Consider the following 26,632-nt stretch of genomic DNA (forward strand, 5'->3'; position numbering starts at 1 on the left):
CGGCTTTGTAATTGGAAAGTACCGACCAAAGAAAAGGATTTTCATACTGTACCTCATACACAAGTACAAGGTCAGTGTGGTCTTGTTTCAGGCAGACTGCTCCGAGTAAAGAGTAGAGCGCCAGGTCTAAGTTTGTACAGTCTCTGCCTTTAGCTTCTGAGCATTTAGGGGCAAATATCTTTTATGCCAGGATTTGTAGTCGATTAGACACAGGCCATAGGTTTATTTTGTTCAGTTATCCTTTGACTGATGGAGAGTCAGGCATCAATTTTGCAATTTTTAATAACAACTTAAGGAAACTGACAATTTAAATATTTTCTCCTGAAACAAAATATATTTTAAAGTAAAATTATTTAAACCTTTTAGGTCAGGGAATGCATTTTCCCCATTCCTTACACATTGAAGTTGTGAAAGCCTTAACAAAGCCTATTCAGTATTGTTTGGTTGGATGTCGCCCTTTCTTCTCTTTGTAGTCTTGGGTGACAAATGTCCATGCCTGCTTATAGGGGTAGTCATTAATCTCGTCAGCTTGACTGCTGCTCACTCCTCTTGTACTCAGCTCCACTTCTTAGAGGTTTCAGGTTTTGGTTTCTTTAGTTTTCTAACTTATCAAACAATAAGTATCTGATTTGTTCAGATTTATGCTTGATTTTCAGTGAAAGGTCATAGTACACGTATATTTTTTATTTAAATGTTTACAAAAATATGCAAATCCTAATTGTTGACTTAGAGAAACTAAGGAGAATTTAAAAGTAAATTCCCTAGTGTGTTTCTTTGTATTTATAGGTCAGTCTGTTTATGTTCAATATTAGTTTAAGGCCCAGAAATTAAAATTTTAATCATGGTCTAAAACTAGGTACTTGTTCATTATTATTTTCTTTTTTGATTTATCAAAATTGGAAGCAGTATATTATTATACGTGTATATATTTTAATATGTAAAAGATTTTTATATGCATATATTGTATTTAGGCTTTGAGAAAATTGAAAACACCTGAACTCAAGAATATGTAAAATATTAAAATGAAGCTAATGTTAAGGGGCCTTCTCAGGATTGGGTGCTGTGCAGGAGGGTGAGAGGCTGTGGGGCCAGACTGCCTGGTGCAAGTGCTTTGCCTCATGGGAGCCAGAGGACCTTTGGCGAGTTTCTTAATCTCTCTGCCTGAGTTTCCTCTTCTGAAGATACTTAACCCACTGGGTGGTTTAAAAGTCAAGTGAAATGATTCTTTTGTATTTAATTATTGTTGTCAGATATATGGTAAATTACATAAGTAAGTAATTTTCATACTCACGTGTACTCCATTTTTAGCAGAACTTTTTTAGTACCAGCTGTTTTATTGATAAAATACCTTATTACATTTTAAAAGTTTTGTGACAGAAACGTTGAAATCGATCTGGTCGAATAAAGATATCAAAGTCTTCAATATGAAATTGTCCAAAAGTAGGTAGTTCCAGGTAGGCAGCTTCAAGGAAAGCTTATGGCCTTGAGTTGCGTAGAGCTAAGTTGCAATCCCTATTCGGCCAATTACTAGCGCCTAAAGTTTCTGAGCATCACTTTTCCTACCATAAAAACTGGGAAAAGAATTCCTATTTCCTTGTAAGGATTAAGTGAGATAATGCAAATAAATCCTCTGGCTCAGTAGCTGCCACATGGTGGGTGTTTAATAAATGTAACTCGATTTTTATTTTTTGGTCTCTGTTATATATAAAGCAGATTTTATTAATTATCAATAGGTATATTAAGTGTGAATATGTCAAAAAGCTCTTTCAAAAATGTTACTTGCAAAATTACTTATGTATGTAAGCTAACATGTAAATTACCAATTCAAAAATGGATATATAGAACTAATGTTATAAAAATAAAAGAATATAGGTGGCAAGGAAGTTAAAGGTGTTGGACTCCCACATGACCAACAGTGATTTGAGTCCTGGACCTGGCTGCTTAAAAATCAAGCCAGGTATATGTGCGTGCGTGCCCAAAATTCCGAGAGGAGAATACAGGAGAAGGAATTGCTGTGTGGCCTTCTCCCCTACGAGGTGATTTTTCACTTCCTTTTCTCTCTCTCTCTCTCTCTTTCTCTCTCTCTGTCTCCAGTAAGCACACACACCCCATGGCAAAAACCTAATAAGTGAGAGAGAGAGAGAGAGAGAGAGAGAGAGAGAGAGAAATATATAGTAAGGTAAGGGTTCTGGTAGTTGATGATAGCTTTGTTTCTGAGCAGTAATAGCAGATGTTTTGATCTGGGGGTTTAATCTGCCACATGATTTTTTCCCACATGTCCCATCCTTGGGTTTCTTTTCTTCTGTAAGTTCAATTGAAGCATTTAATACCTAGACTACCAAAGGTGCACACCAGCATAGTACAAGACTAATGTTTAGCTTTCAGGGTATCTTTTTGAAAGCAGGATTCTAATGATTTTGAGTAATTACATGCCTGCCCAACTTTTATATAAATTTATCAGTAAAATAAGAAAAAAGAGGAATATATAGTAATATTATTCCAGAGTTAGAGCAATGTAACCCAGAGTACCCTCTTGACAGATAGCTAACAGTCTCTGAAGAGAAGTCCCTTGCCTATAGAGCAGTTTCTGAGTGATAAAAGCACAATAAAGAGGTGAACATTCTATATTTTGGATTATGGATTTAGCTGACTGAACTAGGAAAGTAAAACTGGCATTTATGGAAGATTCCTCCTAATCATTTGATGTATGTGAAAATGAATGGGTTGTCATTGATACAGGAAGATCATTCTAGTGACTCTTGCATTTTGATCTCTGATAGCATTGCGATAGATTTGTGTAAAGTGTGTATTATCTTCCTGGTTGTCTTTGCTTTCTTGAGTAGAGAGATTTCCATCTATTAAATGCCCAATCACTTTTGCTTAAGTCATTATTGTATGTCAGAAAATAACTAGAAGTCAACTAGTAGCTCTTAGACCTTGGATTTTTAGTTCCCCAGCTATGTTCCACCACGTACAAATTGGGGGGGGGGGTAAACATTAGGTTGATAACTTTATTTTGTCATTGTGGACATAGAAAAAAGTCTAGCTGCTAGTCACAGTCTCCACATCTGATGGAAGTCTGGCATTTTAAGATCAAAGAAGCAGAAAGGATGTAGTTTAAAATTCTCAGAAAGGAGCAGGCTCTGTTACCCGGACACGTGTATGTGCACTGCGTGTGGCAGGTGTCCACCAGGGAGGTCATAAAGATTGCCTCTTTTTTTGCCATGGAAACTAGCAAAACTCTGTAAACTTTGTTGCTGACCAGTATTTGGAAATAACTGGTATGACAGAATAATTAACTAGTTCTCTTTGTCATTTGGTTGTTTTGGCAGCTCATAATCACAGATTAGGCTTGGCCAGCCAGTGGGTGTTAGTTAAGGCAGCTGGATCCCACATGGCTGGCTGTGTTGTTCAAGTACCAGACCTGGTATCCTAAAAACCATGCAGGGTGTGTGTGTGGATGCCCTAAATCCTGAGGAGAAAGGAGAGAAGATTGCCATGTGGCCATCACCCTCACCCCTCTCTGTCTTTCTCCAGTGAGGGTATTCTCACTATAACAAAAGAAAACAAAACAGAACAAAAACTAGTCTTTTATTGTGGTGCCCACTTGCATTTGAATTTTTCTCCCAAATCAGAGAGGAAATCATATTCCAAGCATGAGAAATGATGATGAATGAATTCTGATAGAGAAAAGTTCCTGTTTTTAAATTTTTATTTCCTTGTGCATACAATGTGGATAATAGAACACAAGCTCTCAACCCTTTTCTTTACCTAATCTCGAAGAAGGGATTGTGACAGCTTTACTAATCCTTTTTGATAGGAATGGGAGCATACACACCCTTTGTGTTAACTGCAGACACATTTCAAAAGTGGCTTAAGTTTCTTGGTATAAAAATGAACTTACATAATAAAAGACTTATTTAGCAAAGCAATATTTTCCACTTTTATTTATAACCCCCTTATTTTTCTTATAACTTACTTTGTTACTATTAGAGGTATGAATTGCAGGAGGCACCAAACCTTTAAGTATCCGATTTCTTTCCAGTTTCCACACTTTTGAGTTAATGACCCGGGACGATCTGTTGGTAGGCTTGTTTCCACTCTCTAAAAGCAATCTGGAATCTTCTGTGCATCAACAAAGGATGTTTCTCTTGTTGAAATTCTATTATTATTAAAATCGTAACTCTTATTCATTGAAGGTTCTCACAAAGTATTGGAAATTCAACAGTCTTTTATAGAATTTTTGGCATCCTTGTTTGGAAAAAACCAGCAGTATTTTTTTCTCATGCGCTTGAATGGAACTCATATAAAGAGGTTCTGTAGCAAAATAGAGTTTTCCTATTATACTTTAGGGTGGATAAAAATCTTTTCAGTTCTTTTTACCAGCTGATCAGTAGTCCTGATTTAGACACTATGTTGATTTACCTCTGGAGTAAAGAGATGTACTTTGAAAAGGCTGCGGTAAATATCCAGGGACTAGTGCGAGGATTTGGGAAGTCCAGGAACAGGGGCTAGGTTCACTTTCCAAAGTAGGAGGCTGCAAGTTTCTCTAGGACTAACCTAAGTGTGAATCTCCCTGCCTGCTTCCTGGTAGAGGAACTCATTACTTACAGGATTTCCTAACCCATTTGTTACTACTTTTCTTATTTCTTGGGTACTAGCTTAAACTTCTGATACTCTCCTTTCTCTTTGGTAAATCTACTTATTTAGGTGAACAAACAGTATTATTTGGGAGTGATGATTCTCGAGTAGTGACGTCCAGGTGTGTTACTTACAGTCATGATAAATATAAACTAAAAAAAAAAAGAATGCTTACTTTTTCCTTTCTTCTCCAAGTAGAAAAGAACGTCCTATATCATTAGGGATTTTCCCATTACCTGCTGGAGATGGACTGCTTACACCTGACACTCAGAAAGGAGGAGAGACCCCTGGATCGGAGCAATGGAAATTTCAGGAATTGAGTCAACCACGTTCTCATACCAGCCTCAAGGTAAGCTTTTTAAAAAATGAAATTATCAGTTTAAATTTCGTAAGCTTTTTTTTTTTTTTTTTAAAGAATTACTTACTTTTTATTTATTATTTTATTTTAATTCACCAAAGAGAAACAGAGTGAGAGAGGAAAAATGAGAAAGCAAGCCTCCAAGTTCATGGTTTGAACCTCTGTTGGCCATGTGAGAGTCTAGCATCTTAACCACCATTTCTCCTGCTGGTCCTTCACAAGCCACCTTCTTTTTAATAATAATTTAATTTTGGGGCTGACAGGTGGCATAGTGGTTAAAGGTGCTGGATTCCCATGTGGCCGACTGCAGTTTGAGTCCCAGACCTGGTGGCTTGTTTTCTCACTTTCCCTTTCATTTTCAGGGATCCCTCTCTCTCTCTGGTCAAATTGAAAAGTAATACTAGCAAATGAAATTAAATAAATAATTCTTTTAAATTTTTATTTAATTTACTTATTTATTTTTAATTTGACCAGAGAGAGACAGAGAGAGCAAAAGAGAAAGAGTAAGCTGCCAGGTTTAGGACTTGAACTGCAATCAGCCGTGTGGGAGTCTGGTGCCTTAACCACCATGCCACCTGCTGGCCCCTATACGCCTTATGAAAATTGAAGGGCTATACAGTCCAAGTATAATAAAATATAATAGTTTATATACATTTTGGCTTACAAAATTAATTTTTTAAAATTGGAAATGGGCTTTTCCCCAAGTGTTAGGTTTTTGTTTGTGTGTGTGTGTGTGTATTTGAAATTATACAGAGAAACAAAGTCAAGCATTGTTAGATCTTAATAAGTATAAAAATGACAAAAATAATTTCTATTTTATTTAGGCTATATATTATATATTTGGGATAGGGTAAATAGTGTACCTACCCAGTTCTGTTTTTTAGAATTGAAGTCACTGTCACCTGAAATTCTTGATCCACTATTAGAAAGCCTCAAATTTAGTATTGCATTTTAAAATAAGACAAAACACAACACTTTGCTTCCTCGAAACCACTTCATAGAGTAGTATACAAAAGTACATTGTGTTTGCTAAAAGTCCTGGTGTTAATTCATTATAGATTATATATTTTTTTAAACAAGAGTATTTTTCACTAAGACTTTATCTTGAGAACATAATTAAACTGTACCACCACCCCCCCACTCCATCTTGAAGGATAAATACAGCGAATGTTATAAAGCAGATACAAACAGTTCAAAGAATTGGAACCAGTGTTAATGGACAAAGAGCAGCTTACATCTAAGTCATCATAAAAACGTTTGAGTGAAAAAACCCCAAAGAATAATAAAAGGGGCAGTAGGGGTTTCAGATTGAACAAGATCTTAACATTTCATCTGATACTTTTGGGCTCGAGTGTAACAAAATTGTAATAGGTGCTCTAATGCACAGCTTCCACTACAGCAGGCTACACACCCCTGTGTTGCAGTGCACTCGCTTTTGCCCAGTGCTTCTGAGCATTTATTTCCTGGTCTGTTGAGCCTGCTGAGGAGGGAGCATGGAGATCTTTGTGTTATAAGGCTGGCCTGTCTAGGTATGCACTTGGTAAACAAGACAGTCAGGGTCTGCCAGATCTCTGGTAAAATCAAACAACAGACTGATATCGTATGTGACAGAGGGACTGTTGGCATTTGTTTTCCTCAGATGTTCTTCCTACGTTTCACAGATACCTTTTATGCATTCATTCACAGTTTCACATTCATAAGTTATGCCTGGGGTCTCTTAGTAGGATGTACCAACAAAACGACGTGAGACATTGCACAAATTCTTTTCACTGCAGCTACTGCCGACACCCCAGATTATATTCTCGACCAAGAATTTGTCATCAAAAAAGTAATAAATACAGTTAATAATTCACTCTTTATAAAGGTTTTTGCTATAGGACACGTGCGCTCGCCAGAGAGACAGAAAGTGAGAAATCACCCCTCGGAGGGATGGCCATGCCGCAGTCCCTTCTCCTCCATTCTTGTCTTGGGACCTTGGGCACGCACGCAGACGCGCTCGGCGTGAGTTTTAGCCACCGAGTCTGGGACTCAAACCACGGTCGACTACATGGGAGTCCAGTGCCATAGCCATTATGCTAACTGCTGGTCCCGTTAATTATACACTCTTAAGATTGGAGATATACTAATAATTAACTTTCAAGAAATATTTAAGGCTATGCTCTATTTTATACAGGGCATATTGACTATAAAGAAGAGTTGTTTTTGTTTGTTTGTTTTTGAGAGGTTTTTGCTATAGAAGGCGAGCGCTTGCCAGACAGACAGACAGACAGAGAAGGTGAGAAATCATCCCCCAGGGGGTATGGCCACGCCCCAATCCCCTCTCCATTCTCCTCTTGGGATCTTGGGCACGCATGCACACATGCCCGGAATGAGTTTTAAGCCACCGGGTCCAGGAAGCAAACCGTGGTCGACTACATGGGAGTCCAGCGACATAGCCATTACGCTTACTGCTGGTCCCAAGAAGAGTCTTGTTAAATTATAAGATATATCATAAAACAGTCAGGCTACCTGCAATGAATACAAAATAATTATTTGTATCTTGTTTCCTTTCCCAGCTTTATTTTTCTCCATATCACTAATCATACTATAAAAGTAGTTCTTACTAGACTGATGAAATACTTAGTTATTAATTTATCTTGTTTCTTTGTATCCACTAAGAGCATAAATTCTTTGGGGCTTATTTGTTGCTATGTCCCTGGCACTTAGAAAAGTACCTGCAGTTGTAGGCACTGGAAATATGTTAGTAGAATGAATTCTTTGTTTTAGATGTTAGATGTTAGAAAGTATCTTTTTTTTTTTTTTTTTGAGAGATTTTCACTATAGGGCGCATGCATTGGCCAGACAGACAGAGAGAGACATAGAGACAGAAAGCGAGAAATCACCCCTCAGGGGGGATGGTCACGCCGCAATCCCTTCTCCTCCATTCTCCTCTCAGGATCTTGGGCACGCACGCACACGTGCCCGTCGTGAGTTTTAAGCCACCGGGTCCAGGACGTGAACCGCGGTCGACTACGTGGGAGTCCAGCAACATAGCCATTACGCTAACTGCTGGTTCCCAGATGTTAAAAAGTATCTTTTGCAACAATGTAAATGGTCTCTCAGCTCTAGAAGGCAGAAACCTTTGAAATGTGGGTAAGCAGTCAAAAAATATTTGATAGCTTTTTTCCTACTGAAACATATTTTTAATAGTAATTTTACCCCACCTTTTTTCCATTCTCGCTCAATTTGTTGGAAGCTAACCGCACTCAGTATTGTTAGTCCACAGTGATGCCACTGAGAAGCTCTGCCATTCTTTACTCTTGGCTTTTAGCCTGCCTATAGGTTTAATCTTCCTAAACACGTGTCTATCAATTGCCTACTTGCCTATAGGTTTAATAGATCTTCCTAAGTACCCGTCTCTCAATTGCCTACTTGCCATGCCCTCTTTGCCCAGACAAAAATTAAGTAGGAGGGATACTCTCACTATATCAAAAATGTAAATCATATGGTAACTGTATTTTAATTATTAGCCCAAAATGTACCTTATGAGGTTATTCTCGTTTTCCTGTTATTTGATTCAGTGATGTGGTATGACAACTTACTGGCAAGTTAAAAACCAATTAACAGACGATTAATGTAAATCGAAGCATAGGAGTTTTTGTGCCCTTTCTAGAGACACTAAGGCAAGCATTCCCCAGAGAGTTGCTAAAATAAATTCTTCTCTGTCTCTGCCTGCTCTCCACAGGGAGCCACTAAACGAGACACAGGCTCAACGGGTAAGGATGTCCAGAGCAGGGCGGTATGTCACCAGGTGGCAGAAGTCCAGGCAGTCAAGTGTATCTCCTCATTCAGACATTTTATTATTTTCCTAGGCCCTTGCTATTGACCAAATATGTTTCTGTAATCTTATGAAGGGCTGGAAGTCAGAGGTGAGAGTTCACGTTGGACCATGTCACAGCCGCGCCACACCTTTTTATCTTGGTTTCTGTGTGTGACGGGATCGGATAGACTGTCTCTAAAATGCCCCACAGCTTTCATTTCTCTTGAGAACTTTGGGGATGACCTGGCCTTATTTAGGGTATACTTTGACTTCATTATGAAAAAATGGAAGGTAAGAATTATAATTAACAATTCTATTAGCACAGTTTTTCTGTGAAGCAAGGTTAAGGTGAAAATACTTAATGAGAAAACCACACACTAGGTTATAAACGTGGGAACAGAGAATGGTGGGAATTTTGTGGTGGGTGAACAGCAGTAAGGGGCTCTGCCAGGGACAGTGGGTGATGGGCCTTCCCAGATGCTGAATTGCAGATTCTCACCAAGGGAAACCTGCAGTCAGTAAGGCCATAAATTGCCCTGTGGGGACATTTTAAGAATGTCCAAATTCTTAAAAGAAAGTGTTGGCACATATTGTTTCTTTATCACATTTTTGTAGGCATTGACAAATAAAACAAATAGACAGCATATAGAATTTAAGTGCTGTTAAGTGCTGTTAAGAAACCAAAGTAAGCTTCGGGAACCAGCAGTTAGCGTAATGGCTATGTCGCTGGACTCCCATGTAGTCGACCGCGGTTCGCATCTCGGACCTGGTGGCTTAAAACTCATGCTGGGTGCATGTGCGTGCATGCCCGAGATCCCAAGAGGAGAATAGAGGAGAAGGGATTGCGGCGTGACCATCCCCCCAGGGGGTGATTTCTTGCTTTCTGTCTCTCTGTCTGTCTGTCTGGTGAGCGCACGTGCCCTAGAGCGAAACCGCCCCCCCCCAAAAAAAAAAAGAAACCAAAGTAAGCTTCAGAGAAATTAGTAGGGAAGAGTGCATATCTTAGGGTGGCATGTAAAGGGCTCTTGGAGCAGTGACTTGCACCCTGAGGTGGGCATGTGCAGGTGCGAGTTTGAAGAAGAGATGGCGACTCTAAAGGTGCAGAGCTGGGGCACACTTTGGCACGTTTGAGGAACAGTTGTTTTTTCGTCCTCCTATCCTCTGAGGCTTTTTCAGTCCTACTTATTACACTGACATGCCTTTGTCAAGGTTGTCAAAAACATCCACAAATATAATGGAGAATTCCCAGTATTCACCTTATTTTATTTTATTTTATTTAGCAGCATTTGACACATTTGGATATTCAGCTTCTTAAAATACTTCCTTCAGTTTGCTTCCAGAATAACCCCACCCCCACCCCCAGCTGTGCTTACCCACTCTCACTGGTTTTCTCCCCTGTTCCTCTCCATTGCTGTTTTCTCTTCTGTTTTGGGGTCTTTAAGTGTTGGAGTACCCCAGGCTTTAAACCATAGCCCTTCTCTTTACTTAAATTAGGTAGACCAAGTTCTTTGTATGTAAATGCCACCCACACATTGATGCTCATAAATTTGAATCTCCAACCTTGACCCGCTTCCCTGAATTCCAGACCTGTGCATCCAACTGCCTTTTAAAAAAATTTTTAAGACACACACACACACACACCTTACCCCGTTGCATCTACCTCTAGAAGAAATACTCTCTTTCAAAGGCAATTCAGATGTCAACATCTTCCCCTGACACCCTATTATGGTCTTCACATTGAGTTTAAGAGATTGGTTCATGGCAGGAAGCTGAGGGGAAGGGTCCTTTTTTTTTTTAATACAGAGATTTTTGTTATAGGGTGCATGCACTCACCAGAGAGGCAGAGAGAGACAGACAGAAAGCAATAAATCACTCCCCAGAGGGAATGACCACACCATAATCCTTTCTCCATTCACCTCTCAAGATTTTGGGCACACACACACATGCGCACCTGGAGTCAGTTTTAAGCTGCCGATCTGGGACTTGAACCATATTTGACTACATGGGAATCTAGCAATGTAACCATTATCTCACCTGCTGGTTCCAATTTTTTTTTTTTTGAGAGTTTTTTTTTGCTGTAGGGTGCATACACTGACCAGAAGGACAGAGAGAGACAGAGAGAAAGCGAGAAATCACCCCCAAGGGGGATGGCCACACCACAATCCCTTCTCCTCCATTCACCTCTCGGGATCTTGGGCACGCATGCACACATACCCATTGTGAGGTTAAGCCAACGGGTCCGGAACTGGAACCGTGGTCAACTACATGAGAGTCCAGTGACATAGCCATTACGTCAACTGCTGGTCCCCTAATTTTTTTTTTTTTAAGAGATTTTTTTTTTTTTTTTTTTTTTTTTTTTTTGGGGGGTCTTTGTTTTTGTGGGGGAAAGATGGAGAGACAGATAGCGAGAACTCACCTCCCAGGGGAGATGGCCGTACTTCAGTACCTTCTCATCCATTCTCTTAAGATTTTGAGTACGCACGCAAGCACATGCACTCAGCATGAATTTCAAGCTGCTAGGTCTAGGACTCAGACTGCAGTCAACCACATGGGAGTCCAGTGCCTTAACCACTATGCCACCTGCTGGCCCCAAGCAGAGGAGTTTTATGTTGCATCATTAACAGAAATTTCTCATTGGGAAACCTCTAGTGAAGCTAGTAACAAGAAACTACTTATGTTAAATGATAAAAAGTTGTTCTGGTGGGAAATTAATGATGAAAGTGCTGAGACTGGGAATGAGCAAAATGTTAAGGTTAGGCCATTCATCTTAATTGTATATTCAGAACCAAACTGCAAATAAAGAAGGAATTAGAAAACAAAAGGTCAAGTATAACTAAGACAGTCCTGAAGAACATTAAGTACAAGAACTTGCCCTACTATATTAAGACTTGCTGTAAAGTTATTAAGTTGGTATAGTATTGTCTTATCTTCCCTCTTTCCTTTCTGCATAATTTAGTCCTAAAGCCACTAGTAGGGCAGAAAAAGGTTAGTGTCTCCAGGTTGGGGTAGGTGTCATAACCCAAACAAGGTGGTTATCCCTGCTGGGATAGACTGGTGTAGAGTCAGCACCCCTGCAGTGTGAAGGATATTCCTGCAGGGCGTGTCTTGGCTGGAGGGCATCAGATCCTGAGCAGGGTGGCGAGGGCCTTTCTGAGGAGAGGTACCGGGTATGGGGTATGAGAGCTGGAGCAGATGAGGAAGGCAGCGGCTGGTAGGGCAGGGCATAGGGCTGGGGGACTGGTATAGAGAAAAACGAGGATGAGCGGGAGGAGGAGAAAGGCCTTGGCATGGGAGTGGGAAAGACTGGATTGTTTGTGTGCTCAGAAGAAGAGTTTAGTGGAAAGATGTCACGGGAGTGAGGAAAGATATTTGTTACATTAGAATCCTAGAAGATGGATGGGGGAAAGAAATCATGAATCTTTATCATGGGACACCTTAGCTTTTCATAGTCTTGTTATAGATAGCGGCACAGGGAATAGTTGATGAAAGTCCAGAAAGTAGCATGTAAATTATATGGCTGCGGTAACATACAAACATACCCACCTGCAAATACATACATGTCCCAAAGAAGTATTTTTTCCTTTGACTGATATCATGGGTTGTGATTGTTAGTAGAAAGTGATTTTTAGAACTGAGAAAAACTATTTTAACTAAATAACTAACTAAAAAATGATTGGATGAGTACCTGCATTTAAAGAGTTCTTTCAAAATCATGTGACTTGAAGTACTTTACTAGACTGCTGTGAGCTCTTGTTGGCAGAGTTTGCTATGTAAAGCCAATGGCCAGTGCACACTGCATTCTTCAGGGGATGTGCTTAGCATACAGAACAGGAAGCGTCTCAGCAGAGCCAGCATTCTTGTTGAGAAGAATTTTCCATCCTCCTCCATTTGTGGGTCAGTTCTGAAATCGTTCCTTTTCTTAAGTTTTCACATATTTTAGTCTATAGTAGTTTAACCGTGTTCTGATATTGTCTGTTACTAATGACTCCTACTATAAAATGTGTATATAACTTCACATTTTAAAACAATTAAAGCTCTGATTTTAAAAACTTTATTTTTAAATACTTTTATTTAGATTGATAGAAAATTTGCAAAAACAGAATGGCATTCTCATATACTCTTTGCTCAGCTTACAATGATATTAACTATCGACAGTACAGTCATCAAACTACAAAACCAACACTGGTGCAGCACTGTTGGTACTAACTCAACTATAGACCTGTATTCAGGTTTGTCAGTTTTTGATCAATGTCCTGTCTGCTCTGGCATCCAATCCAGGATCTTACACTGTGTTTAGTCGTCTATCTCCTCAGTCTCTAGGAATGTGGGTCAGTTCCTCTGTCTTTTCTTGTCTTTCTTGACCTTGACACTTTTGAAAAGTGCTTGCTAGTTATTTTATAGAATATTTCTTGGGAACCAGCAGTTAGCGTAATGGCTATGTTGCTGGACTCCCATGTAGTCGACCGTGGTTCGCATCCCGGACCTGGTGGCTTAAAACTCATGCCGGGCGTGTGTGTGTGCGTGCCCACGTGCCCAAGAACCCGAGAGGAGAATGGGGGAGAAGGGATTGCGGTGTGACCATCCCCCCTGGGGGGTGATTTCTCACTTTCTATCTCTATGTCTCTGTCTGGCTGGCGAGCGCATGCACCCTATAGCGAAAACCTCTCCCAAAAAAAAAAAAGTATTCTTCCCCCTCCAAAATGCTGGTGAGGCCAAGCCCCCTTTAAGGAAAACCTCTCCAAAAAAAAAAAAAAAAAAGAATATTTCTCTATTTGTTCTTTTCTAATGAAAGCTTTTCTTGATTAAATCAAGGTCTTGCATTTTGGGCAAGACCACAGATGCCCTACACTTTTGTTTTTCTTCTTTTAAATTTGCTGTAGGGTGCATGCATTCACCAAAGAGAGAGAAAAATGAGAAAGTCCTCCCCTTCCTCCTGGGGAGATGGCCATGCTGCAGTCCCTCCTCCTCTAGCTTCCTCTTGGGAATTTGGGCACACATGCACACACACCTGGCATGTTTTTCAAGTCGCCAGGTCCAGGACTCAAACTGCATAATTGGTCATATGGGAATCTCATTTTTTAACCACCATGCCACTAGCTGGCCCAACCTTATACCTTTTTTTTTTCCTTCAAGAGACCACAGTTTAGTTTATTTTAAATTTCCATCATGCCATGAATTCATAGGGAATAGGTTCCAGTAGCTCAGGCTCCTTCCCATTGGTTCTCACAAAGTGTGCTTCTCTGGGTGGGGCAGGCTGGTGCTTCAGTTGGACTCAGATACCTTTTTCTTTGGCTTCCTTCTTTTTCTGGTCATTTTCCTTCACACATTTTAGGAAGCTCTCTCTGCTCTTAGAAAGCTTAATATGCTCAATACGCACATTAATTGTTTTGGCAAGAATCTTGCCCTTATTTGTTTACAGCAATGCCAACAGCATGTTGGGTACCATTGTAGACTCTTCCGGTTTTACCATGGTAACATTCCTGGGCATTCCTTTTTGAACAGTATCCATTCCCTTGATGTCAACAGTATCGCCTTTCTTGTAGATTCACATATATGTTGCTAAAGGAACCACTCCATGTTTTCTGAAAGGCCTCTCCTCTTTCTTTATGTGTTCATTATTTTGGTGAATTACTGGATGATGGCAGTTACATCCAAAAGGCCCTTATACCTTTTCTTCTTCTTTTTTTTTTTAAATAATTTTTTCTTTCTGTAATTATTTTTTTTTAATTTGGCCAGAGAGAGAGAAAGAGAAAAAGGGAAAGTGAGAAAGCAAGCTGCCAGTTCTGCGACTCGAACTGCAGTCAGCCATGTGGGAGTCCAGCGCCCTTAACTGCCACACCACTTGCTGGCCCCAAATACCATTTTTTTTTTTTCTTTGAGAGGTTTTTGCTATAGAGCATGGGCACTCGCCAGAGAGACAGAAAGAGAGAAATTACTCCCCAGGGGGGATGGCCAAGCTGCAATCTCCTCTCAGGATCTTGGGCACGCATGCACACATGCCCAGTATGAGTTTACCAACGGGTCTGGGACTCGAATTGCGGTCGACTACATGGGAGTCCATTGACATAGCCATTATGCCAACTGCTGGTCCTATACCTTTTCTTAATGCTTCATATTGGTGGTAAATAATGTCAATGTGTCTTATTACTGGTGATAGTATCATTGATGATTTAGTTCAGCTAGTGTATGTTATATGTAATTATATAATTTCCACTTATAATTAATTTCAATTCATAATTAAAAAGTATCATGGTGGATATATTTTGAGGCTGTGCAAACATCCTAATGCTCTTTAAAATTTTTTTAGAATTATTTATTTAATTTTATTTATTATCATTGTATTATTTTAAAATTTTCTATAGGACATATGTGTTCATCAGAGAGAGGCAGGGGGGAGAGAGAGATAGAGAAAGTGACAAAGCAAGACACCAGGTCTGGGACTCAAACCAAGGTCGACCACATGGGAGTATAGCACCTTAACCTTCACACCACCTGCCAACCACCTTTACCTAGTTTTTGAAGAGATGACTAATTGAGAATGGTTCAAGACGATAAGAATCCAGAATCAAAGATCATATAAATAAGCATTAAATGTTCTCACCCCCCTTCATACATGGAGCTATGTGAGGTGCTAGATATGTTAATTGGCTTGATTGTGGTAGTTATTTCAGAATATATATGCAGATCCAAACATCAAGCTGTACACTGTTTTATTTGTTGATGATACCTCAAAGCGAGGGAGAAAAGCATCTATTAAGGAATAGGCAATCTGGTTTCTATGAAGTAAATCATGCCTGATTAATCTGTGGTGTTTTCAGGGAATTAACAGAGAGCTAGCTAGCTGTGTTTTAGTCTTTCAGAAAGACCTTGATGAGTTTCCAGACAAAGATTATTGAAAACTTGAGGTCGTTTTGTGCTTAAGAGAATTACTTTTGTCTCATAGAGGGAAAACATACAAATAGAAATAAAGAGTATGGATAAATGTATGTCTCTGTGAAAAAGGATTTGCATGTTAATTTCCCTTTAATCTTTAGTGTTATCTGACAGTTTCAGAAACGATGGTGAGAGAAAGGAGAGTGTGTAGTAAGCACTGGACTTTTTGTTTTGTTTTAGTTTTAGTTTTGCTACTGGGTGCATGTGCTTGCCAGAGAGAGAAAGTGAGACATCACTCCTTTGGGGTATGGCCACCCCACAGTCCCTTCTCCATTTTCCTCCTAGAATTTTGGGCATGCGTGCACATCGCAACCAGTGTGATTGTGAAGCTGCTGGGTCCACAGCTCAAATTTGCAGTTAGCCATGTGACATCCAGCCGCCTTAATCTCCACATCATCTGTTGGCCCCATACTTTTTAAAAAAAATAATCTTTCCCTTTTCCCAGGTTAGCAGTAGTCCTAAACATCTGAAGGCTGTAGGATAGGAGATAAGGATGGTGTTTCAAAACATTCACGAAAAATAAACAAGAGTGATTATTAGTCAGTTACTTCCCCTGCTGCTATATTCTAAACATCAAATGCTCAGTTTGGAAGACTCTTGATTTATTCACTGAAATACAAGAGAAAATAATTTCCAACAGTAATTTCCAGGGCATTATTGTAATCTATAATTTTCCTGCCCTGCAACCTCCTTCCCATAAGCATTTTTTTTTAAATGGTTTTAAAAAAAAGGTTGCAAGAAGCTTGTGTGCTTGCCACAGGAGAGAGACAGACAGACAGGGAAAGCGAGAAAGCACTCCCCAGGGGACACAGTCATGTCTCAATCCCTTCTCCTCCATTTCTTCCCTTCTTTTGTGATTTTGGGCATATAAACATACATACCTATGTATTCATCAAGCCACCAGTCCAGGACTTGAACCACATGTTTGGTCCTGTGGGATCCAGCCACCTTATCCATCAGATCACAAGCTGGCCCTCCCCATAAGCATTTCGAAATAAGGGAGAGAAAATGTAAATACATCCTGTGAGAATTCAACTTGTTTGCATTTATCCAGCTCTAGGTAAGCTGCTGTGCTATGTTGCTCAGGGTAGCACGGACATAACTTTCATGTGTCACTCTGTCGCGGGTGCTTCTCTAGTTTAATGGACTGCTCTAGCTCCAGTCAGGGCACCATTCCGGTTTATTCCGCACATACTGTTAAGGGACACTGCTGGTCAGGCTTGATATGCTGGGTACTCAGGAGACAAAGGCTACCGGGAAAGACTTCCTCCTACCTGCTAGGTTGGGGTTAACCTGGGTGCCTTGAAAGCCCTTCAGCATTGACAGTGAAACAGTTTTTTTCTCCGTCAGAAATAGCCTCAGGGTTAGGATGCCATGCTTTTAATAATCTCTTAAGCCTATAATACTGTTTACATCTTGATGTATTTTATCTAAATGTGAGTGTGTAGAGTTACAACTCTCTGTTTTTTGGGGATTCACAGACTTATGTGGGAGTTCTAAATTATATGAAATCTTCTCTCCAGAAAATGGCAGAACTTCATGACTGTTATGCTGTACAGCTGTAAATCAAAAGAATTTAAGAGCCATTGCTTTACAGACTCACTTTTCCTTGGTGAGAAAAAAATATAAACATAAATTTATAAGGATGCATGTTACATTGGGAAATCCTCTATGAGGCTAGTTACTTGTTTGTAATTTTGTCTTTACTTTTAAGTAATTTGGCTTAAAAATCTTCAAGTCTGGGGACCAACAGGTGGCGTGGTGGTTAAGGTGCTGGACACTCTCACGTAGTTGACCACGGTTTGAGTCCTGGACCTGGTGGCTTGCTTTCTCACTTTCTCTCTCTCTCTCTCTCTCTTTCTCTGTGTGTGTGTCTCTCTCTGGTCAAATTAAATAAATAAATGAATAGATTAAAAAAAATCTTCATGTCTTTAAGACAGACAAGCTGGGACCAGCAGATGGCATAATGGTTATGTCAGTGTACTCCCATGTATTTGATTGTGGTTTGAGTCTCAGACCCGGTAGCTTAAAACTCAAAGCCGGGTATGTGTGTGCGTGCGTGCCCAAAATCCCAAGAAGAGAGTGGAGGAGAAGGGATTGTGATGTGACCATCCCCTCTGAGGGGTGATTTCTCACTTTCTGTCTCTCTCTGTCTTTCTGGCAAACACTCAAGCCCTGAAGCAAAAATCTTAATCTCAAAAAAAAAAAAAAAAAAGGCAAGCTTACATATCAGAGTTGCTTGCCCTACCCTCCCTTTTTTTAGCTTTTTTCAGATGAAATTAGGCTATTTAGGACAACCTGACATTGACAAATGAAATGTTTTATAGTTTTTCTTAGTGGAATAATTTCTGTAGTTGCAAACATAGTTTGTAGTCTATTAGAAAATACATAGTTAATGTGCAATGTCTGATAACACATGACATATATATTGATACAGTAGTGAGCTTATGGCATATTTGCTGAATGGAACAATTGAATATATTTGTAAAGATTTATAGGCTTTTAGCCTGGTAGCTAAAGCCAGTGGGAAATGGCACAGACCAAATTATGTTCAGCATGGTGCCTCAAGTGAAACTAAAAGTAATGCCACTTATTTTGTGTATATGGTAAAGACATACAGTTCACCATTTTAACCATTTTTAAGTATATAGCTTGATAACATTAAGTATAGTTATGTTATTAAAAAACTAAGCTTAAGAATTTCTTCATTCCACAAATCTAAAACCCTCTATACATTAAATGATAAATTCCTTTCCTCTGTCTCCCCTAATTTCCTGGCAACTATCATTCTACTTTTTGTTTGTATAAATTTGGCTTTATATGTTAGCTACCTCCTATAAAAAGCATCAATAGGGACCAGCAGATGGTGTAATGGCTACGTCGCTGGACTCCCCCATAGTCGACTGCGGTTCGAGTCCTGGACCCGGTGGCTTAAAACTCACGCCGGGCGTGTGTGCGTGCGTGCCCAAGATCCTGAGAGGAGAATGGAGGAGAAGGGATTACGGTGTGGCCATCCTTCCTGGGGAGTGATTTCTTGCTTTCTGTCTCTCTGTCTTTCTCTGTCTTTCTGGTGAGCACACATGCCCTATAGCCAAAAAAAAAAACCTCTCCAAAAAAAAGAATCAATATAGTATATTCTTTCATTGCTTAATGATGGATGTACAGGGGCTGGCAGGGGGCATTAAGGGCATTGGACTCCCACATGGCCAACCACGGTTTGAGTCCTGGACTTGGCAGCTTGCTTTCTCATTTTCCCCCTTTCTCTCTCTCTTGCTCTGTCCCCTCTCTGGTCAAATTAAAAATAAATAAGTAAATACAGTTAAATAAAATATTTTTTTAAAAAATGATGGATGTGCATTTGAGAAGCACATCATTAGGCCATTTTGTTGTTGTGTGAGCATAATAAACTATGCACAAACTTAGATGGTATAACCGACTGCACACCTAGGCATATGGTGGAGCCTGTTACAGTCCTATGGACCACTTTCCAGTACGTGGCCCACCGTTGATCCAGTAACAGCACATGACTGTATTCTTTCGGGAACTGGCTTATTTCACTTAGTGTAATGTCAAGGCTCATCTGTGTTGTAGCATGGGATAGGATTTCTTTCCATTTTATTGCTGAATAATACCCCGTGGTATGTATGTACTATACTGTGTTTATCAATCTTCTGTTGATGGACATTTGGTGTACCCTATTACACACCTATGGCTTTTTTGTATAGTATTACGAATGTGAGTATACAAATATCCCTTTTGAGGCCTTGCTTTCACTTTTTAATATTTATACCTAGAAGTCAGATTGCTAGACAATATGATAATTCTATTTTAATATTTTGAGGAATCACCATGTGGCTTTTCAGAGCAGTTTATATCATTTTACACTTCTACCAGCAGTACATTAGAGTTTCCATTTCTTTGCATCCTCACCGACGCTGTTTTTATTATAGTTTTGACAGCCATTCTAATGGAAGTGAGGTGTGGTCTTGATTTGCATTTCTCTGAGGATTAGTGATATTGAATATCTCATGTACTTTATATATTTGTATATAATCTTTGAATTACATCTATTTTTTTGAGAGATTTTTGCTATAGTGTGCATACATTCGCCAGAAAGAGAGAGAGAGAGACAGAAAGATAGAAAGCGAGAAATCACTCCCCAGGGGGGATGGCCACGCCACAATCCCTTCTCCTCCATTCTCCTCTTGGGATCTTGGGCACGCACGCACACACGCCTGGCATGAGTTTAAGCCACCGGGTCCAGGACCCGACCTGCGATTGGCTACATGGGAGTTCAGCGACATAGCCATTACGCTAACTGCTGGCCCCGAATCACATCTATTTTTAAAAGTACAACCTAGATCAGCAGATGGTGTAATGGTTACGTCAGTGGACTACAGCTGACTACAGTTCGGGTCCTGGACCTAGAGGCTTGAAACTCACGCCGGGGCGTGTATGCTTACATGGCCAAAATTCTGAGAGGAGAATGGAAGAGAGGGAATTATGGGGTGCCAGCTCCCCTGGGGGATGATTTCTCACTTTCTGTCTCTCTGGCAAGTGTATGGATCCTATAACAAAAAGTCTCTTTTTTAAAAAATAGTACAATTTAAATAGACACAGACATGCCATTCCTTTATAGTTCTAATACTACAATTCCAAATCTGGTCCTTGCTGTTTGTGGCATTCTCCAGTGATATGTACAGCCTACAATGTGACAGTTCCTTAAAGACTCTAAAGGGGAAAATGGGGTGACAGAAGTAACCTTGTCAAAGACTCAAAAGCTGTGTAATTCTCTGTGTTTGGCATTCATACATGCCACTGAGAAAGACATCTTGAACTGGCCCCATAATGTAGTGGTTAAATGCTGCACAGAGGAAGCTGGATCCCACATGGCTGACCAGAGTTCAAGTCCTGCCTATGGTGGCTTGAAAAGCACATGTGCCCAGTGTGTTTCTCAAGCCACTGGGTCCGGGACTCAAGCCATACAGTCAGCCATATGGGATCCAACCACCCTAACAACCATGCCATGGACTGGCCAATGGCCCCACAGATTTCTGTGTTGTTTTACCATAGTGGTCACTGTCTAGCCTCAGACTTTTTTTAAAAAGTAAGGTAGAAGGTGTCATAAAAAGTATAGTATAGTAAATACAAAAACCAGTAACCTAGTCACTTACTATCAAGCTTTATGTACGTATGTGTTAGTTCTATGTGACTAGCAGCTCAGTGGTTTTTTGTTTATACCCACATCAGCACATTGCACTATGATGTGGCATTATGAAGACTGGGACAGCACTAGGCAGTGGGCATTTTTCAGTTCCCTTATATTCTTAGAGACCACCATTGTACAGGTAACCCAGTATTTATTCAAACATTATCTAGTAAGCTTACTATTGTCCAAAAGTAATAAATTTTCTCTCTTTCTCTCTTTTTTTTTGGAGAGGTTTAAGCTATAGGGTGTGTGTACTCAGCAGAAGGACAGAGAAAGACAGACAGAGAGCGAGAAATCACCCTCCAGAGGGCATGGCCATGCCGCAATCCCTTCTCCTCCATTCTCCTTTCAGGATCTTGGGCACGCATGCTCACGTGCCTGGCATGAGTTTAAGCAACCAGGTCTGGGACTCAAACTACAGTCAACTACATGGGAGTCCAGCAACATAGCTATTATGCCAGTTGCTCTTCCTAAAAGTACTACATTTTGACAAGTTGATATTTAGGATTTTATCCATGCTATCATTAGCTAGAGGCAGTTAGTGACTGAATTTCTTAATTTCCTTCATAAGGGACACAACTCAAGTATATTGTGCCCCTGGCCAAATGCTGTAGCAAAGACTTCACATCTAAGTGCTTTTCTGCCAATCTTAGGGGCTTCTTGTCACTACTGCCTGAGAGACCAAGAAGAAAGCTCTTCTCGAAACTGTCCCCCTAAAATAAAGAGCATTTTCCTCCCCGGAGCTTATGCTGTCTCCCTGGGATCCAGTGTCACAAGCACAGCCTACACAGTGAGCTATTTCAGAGAGGGCTGAAATATTTTTATGTGGTAAAAGTATAGGAGGAAAGTAAGTTGCATATAAAACTCATGTCTTTTGAATAGCCTGGGATAAGTTTAAAATACCATTTCCTTCTAAGTAGATCCTAATTTACCTCTTCCTTGCAGTCTGAGACCTTGAAATCCCTGAGGTATCAGTCTTTCTCCATTTTAGGTTCAGCTATCTCCTGGTTATTATTATTATTATTTTTTGGAGAGGTTTTTGCTAAAGGGCACATGCACTCGCCAGACAGAGACAGAGAGACAGAAAGCGAGAAATCACCGCCCAGGGGGATGGCCATGCTGCAATCCCTTCTCCTCCGTTCTCCTCTTGGGATCTTGGGCACATACGCACACGCGCCCGGCGTGAGTTTTAAGCCACCGTGTCCGGGACGCGAACCACAGTCAACTACATGGGAGTCCAGCGACATAGCCATTATGCTAACTGCTGGTCCCTCTCCTGGTTATTTTATTTTATACTCTGAGATCCATGAATTAATTTGGAAAGGTGAACTTTTCCCAAACTACGGTATATCATGAACTCTTTAATTACAAGTAAAAAAACTGGAAATTGAAAATAATCAGACTTTTTTTATAGGATGGGAGCTGGAATGATAAGGAGAAAAAAGAAATATTTTCTCTACTTTATTTAAGAGATAAATGACAGGTTCATAATCAACTTCAAATTACTTAGGAACCTGATGAATTTTTCAGACCACTGGGGCCAGGCCTTAAACAGCGATTAGTCATGTGAGACCTGGCTCCTTATGCACAGTGCTTAACCACTGCACTACTGGGCCAGCCCTACTTTTTCCAAACATAGCACATGCCTGTTAGAAAGTTTGGAAAGAATAAAAAGTATTATAGGGAAGAAAAAAATTTACTAACTACATTTAGTCATTTTATATACTTCTTAAAACTTTGGGACTATACCTTATATATTATTTATTTATTTATTTATTTATTTAAAGATTATTTATTTATTTACGCGCCTGGTACAAGTTTAAGCCACTGGGTCTGGGACTCGAACCATAATCAACTACATGGGAGTCCAGTGACATAACCATTACACCAACTGCTGGCCCCTCCCCTCTCTCTTTGTCTCTCTTTCTCTCTGACTAGCATGTGTGCCCTATAGCAAAATTTAAAAAATTAATAATAAGTGAATAAAAAATTAAATAATTATAAAATAATAGACTTAGGTACTTGATCTGAAAGATCTGCTTCATTATTGGTAGCCATTGTGCAATTTTTAAATATTTTGGAGTCACAAACCCTTTTGAAAATCTGATAAAAGCTGTAGATTCTTTTTCTCCGAAAAATGTATTGTACATGAATTTGTGCTTCTAATTTCAATTTGTGCACATACTTCTTGAAGCGTATCTGTAGACCTTAGTATAGTAGTTGCCAGTTTTAAAAAAATTCTTTGCCTTTCTTCATGATAGAGTACATGCACATACAGTTAAAAGGAAAGTGAGAAATGGCTCTCTGGGAAGATGGCCATGCTGCAATCTCTCCTTCATTCTCCTCTAGGAATTTGGGGGCATGCATACACACTTGTCTGCATGATTTCCAAGCCTCTAGATTCGGGACTCAAAACAGTCAGCCACTTAGGATTCCAGTGCCACTGCCCATTCTCGTGCCCTCTTTTGCTTAAAAAAAAAAAAAAAATAGAACTTTCTCTGGAAAAGTTTATCTTTTTTTTTTGTTTTGTTTAAATTATCTTTTTTTTTTTTGTTTTTTTTTTGAGAGGTTTTTGCTATAGGGCGCGTGCGCTCGCCAGACAGATGGAGAGAGACAGAGAGTCAGAAAGTGAGAAATCACCCCCCCAGGGGGGGTGGTCACGCTGCAATCCCTTCTCCTCCATTCTCCTCTTGGGATCTTGGACATGCACGCACACGTGCCCAACGTGAGTTTTAAGCCACCAGGTCTGGGATGCGAACCGCAGTCGACTATGTGGGAGTCCAGCGACATAGCCATTACGCTAACTGCTGGTCCCCTGGGAAAAGTTCATCTTAACCCTTCTTATTGTTGTGTTGTTTTGCTACTGGGCTCATGTGCTCACCAGAGAGAGAGCAAGAGCGAGAGCGAGAGTGAGCAAGCAAGCGAAATCCACCCCCTGTGAGGATGGCTATGCCAGCAATCCCTTCTCTCCCATTCTCCTCTCAGGATTTTGAGTATGCATGCACATGTGCCCCAGGATGATTTTTAAGTTGTCAGGTCTGGGACTTGAACTATGTAGTCAGCCATGTGAGATCCAACCATCTTAACCACCACTACACTGGCGAGTCCTTAACCCATTATAAAGTTGTTTAGAATAAATTACTCAGTTTAAACTTTTTTGTTAATTATTTTTACTTATAGGATGAACTTTCTGATGTTAGCCAAGGTGGATCTAAGGCTACTACTCCAGCATCAACTACTAATTCAGATGTGGCAATAATTCCCCCTGATACTCCCTTAAAGGAGGATACTGAAGGATTTGTGAAGGTTACAGATACGCCAAATAAGTTAGAAATCAGCAAGCACATTGAAGTACAGGTAGCCCAAGAAACTAGAAATGTTTCTACAGGTAAGTGATCCTATGTCTTTAGTTAGTGACGAAATATTTGGTAAACCCAGATGATGCAGTTGTGAGAAAATGTCTAGGTTGTTGTCTGCTTTAGATTTATAAAATATGTAGATAATTTGTTGTATTTCATAGTAAATAAGCCGAAAGGAGGTAATGGTTAGATAATACTTTGGAGATTAAAACGCTGGGGTCTAGGAGGTTAGAAAACCTGAGAAGAGGTTAGTCTTTGTCAGTCCCCTGCGTAGCTCATTACTCTTTGTCATTAGTTTCTCTATATCACACCCCCAAAGGGGAATGAAGGCACATCCTTGGCTACATTACACTGTGTGTCCCAAGAAATACAAATGAAAACTTTGGTTATTTACCATTTTCTGATATTGACTGTTAAATTAATTGTGATATATTAACTAATCTTGTGTTTCCTGGTATCCACACTTTTATATTTTTTCTAATTAAAATGATATATTTGCAATCATAAAAGCAGTAGGATTTTCATGTTGGTGCACTATGTAACATATAACTATTCATTTCATCATGTCCTTTCTTTAGGTTCTGCTGAAAATGAAGAGAAGTCAGAAGTTCAAGCCATCATTGAATCCACTCCCGAACTGGATATGGACAAAGATCTCAGTGGATATAAAGGTTCAAGGTACCATGGGTGTCAGATTGAGACCTTATCTTTCCTTTTCCCCACTCCCATGTGTACTTTGTTTTCTGGTCTCTAACCAAACAAAGTGAATTAAAATGTTTTACTGAAGAAATGTTGTGTTATATTCCAATTTCTGTTCTTTTTTAAATTTTATTTATTTTTTTTTGCCATAGGGTAAGTACATGTGTACTTGCCAGAGAGAGAAAAGAAAAGGAAAGGGAGAAAGTAACCCCAGGGGGATAGCAATATGGCCACTGCTGCAATCGTCTCTCCTCTTGGGATTTTGGGCACACACGCACATGCTATTGGCATATTTTTCAAGCCACCAGGTCTGGGCACTCAAATCAAGTTGGCCTTGCGGGATCTAGCCACCTTAACTACCACATGACTAGCTGGCCTTCAATTTATATTCTCAAAATTAGACATTATACAGGCTTAAGTTTTAGTGAAATGTTTCCTCAGTTTCTTAGTTCATTTTGTGCTGATACTGAAAAATACCTGAGACACTGGGTAAGTTATAAAGATCATAAATTTAGTTTTTATAATTCAGAATCTGAGAAGTCCAAGATCAAGGTACTGGCAGGTTTAGTAGTTTGGTGAGGTCTGTTCTTTACTTCCATGATGGCACCTTGTTTAATGCATCCTCTGCAGGTGATGTATGCTGTGTCCTCACAGAGAAGAAGGCCCAAGGGCCTTTCATAAGGACCTTAATCCCAGCCATGAGCCATCAGGTCCTAATCACCTCCTAAAGGCTCTACTTCTTTTTCTTCTTTCTTTTTAATTTTTCTTTTTAATTTTATTTTTGTAAGAGAGATTTTTGCTATAGGATGCATGCGCTCGCCAGTGAGACAGAAAGTGAGAAATCACCCCCCAGGTTATTGGCCATGCTGCAATCCTTTTTCCTCCATTCTCTTCTTGGGATTTTGGGCATGCAAGCACAGGCACCTGGTGTGAGTTTTAAGCTGCCAGATCCAGGACTGGTACCACAGTCGACTATGTGGGAGTCTATGATGTAGCTGTTAGACCATCTCCTCGTCCCTCTTTTTAAAATTTTTGTCAGCAGGCACGTGCACTTGCCAGAGAGAGAGAGTGTATGAGAGGGAAAGTGAGAAGAACCCTCATGGCGAATGGTCGCACCACAGTCCTTTCTTATCTATTTCTCTTTTTGGGATTTTAGGCACTCATTCACAGGTGCCCATTGTGTTTTTCAAGCTGCTGGGTCCAGGACTTGAACCACATAGTTAGCCATGTGGGATCTTTTGCCCTAACCACCACACCATAGGCTGGCCCAAAGTTTCCACTTAATATTATCACGTCAGCAACATCTGGATTTTGAAGGGGACACATTGAAACTATAGCAGGTGGGGAAGAAAGGACAATTAAGGGGGGGGATGATTTTACTATAGGGTGCATGTGCTCGCCAGAAAGACAGAGAGACAGACAGAAAGTGAGAAATCACCCCCCAGGGGGGATGGCCACACTGCAATCCCTTCTCCTCCATTCTCTTCTTGGGGTCCTAGGCATGTACACATGCGCCCGGCGTGAGTTTAAGCCACCAGGTCCAGGACTCAAACCATGGTAGACTACATGGAAGACCAGTGACATAGCCATTACGCCATCTGCTGGTTCCAACATTCCCTCTATATTTTTTTTCT

General features: G+C 40.1%; 1 protein-coding gene across 7 annotated transcripts in view; it reads left to right on the top strand.

The window, feature by feature from the left end:
- SPAG9 (sperm associated antigen 9) overlaps positions 1–26,632 on the top strand; it is a gene marked incomplete at its 5' end in the record, with an annotated part of 180,165 nt that overhangs the window by 90,571 nt on the left and 62,962 nt on the right. For 4 of the 7 annotated variants that reach the window (XM_014589814.2, XM_027773859.1, XM_014589816.2 and 1 more), the window contains 3 exon segments: positions 4,840–4,990; positions 24,121–24,328; positions 24,878–24,977. In XM_014589814.2, the coding sequence (XP_014445300.1) occupies positions 4,840–4,990; positions 24,121–24,328; positions 24,878–24,977 (459 nt within the window). 7 annotated transcript variants of the gene reach the window in all.

The sequence above is a fragment of the Tupaia chinensis genome, unplaced genomic scaffold, assembly GCF_000334495.1.
Source record: "Tupaia chinensis unplaced genomic scaffold, TupChi_1.0 Scaffold000383_1, whole genome shotgun sequence".
NCBI lineage: Eukaryota > Metazoa > Chordata > Mammalia > Scandentia > Tupaiidae > Tupaia > Tupaia belangeri.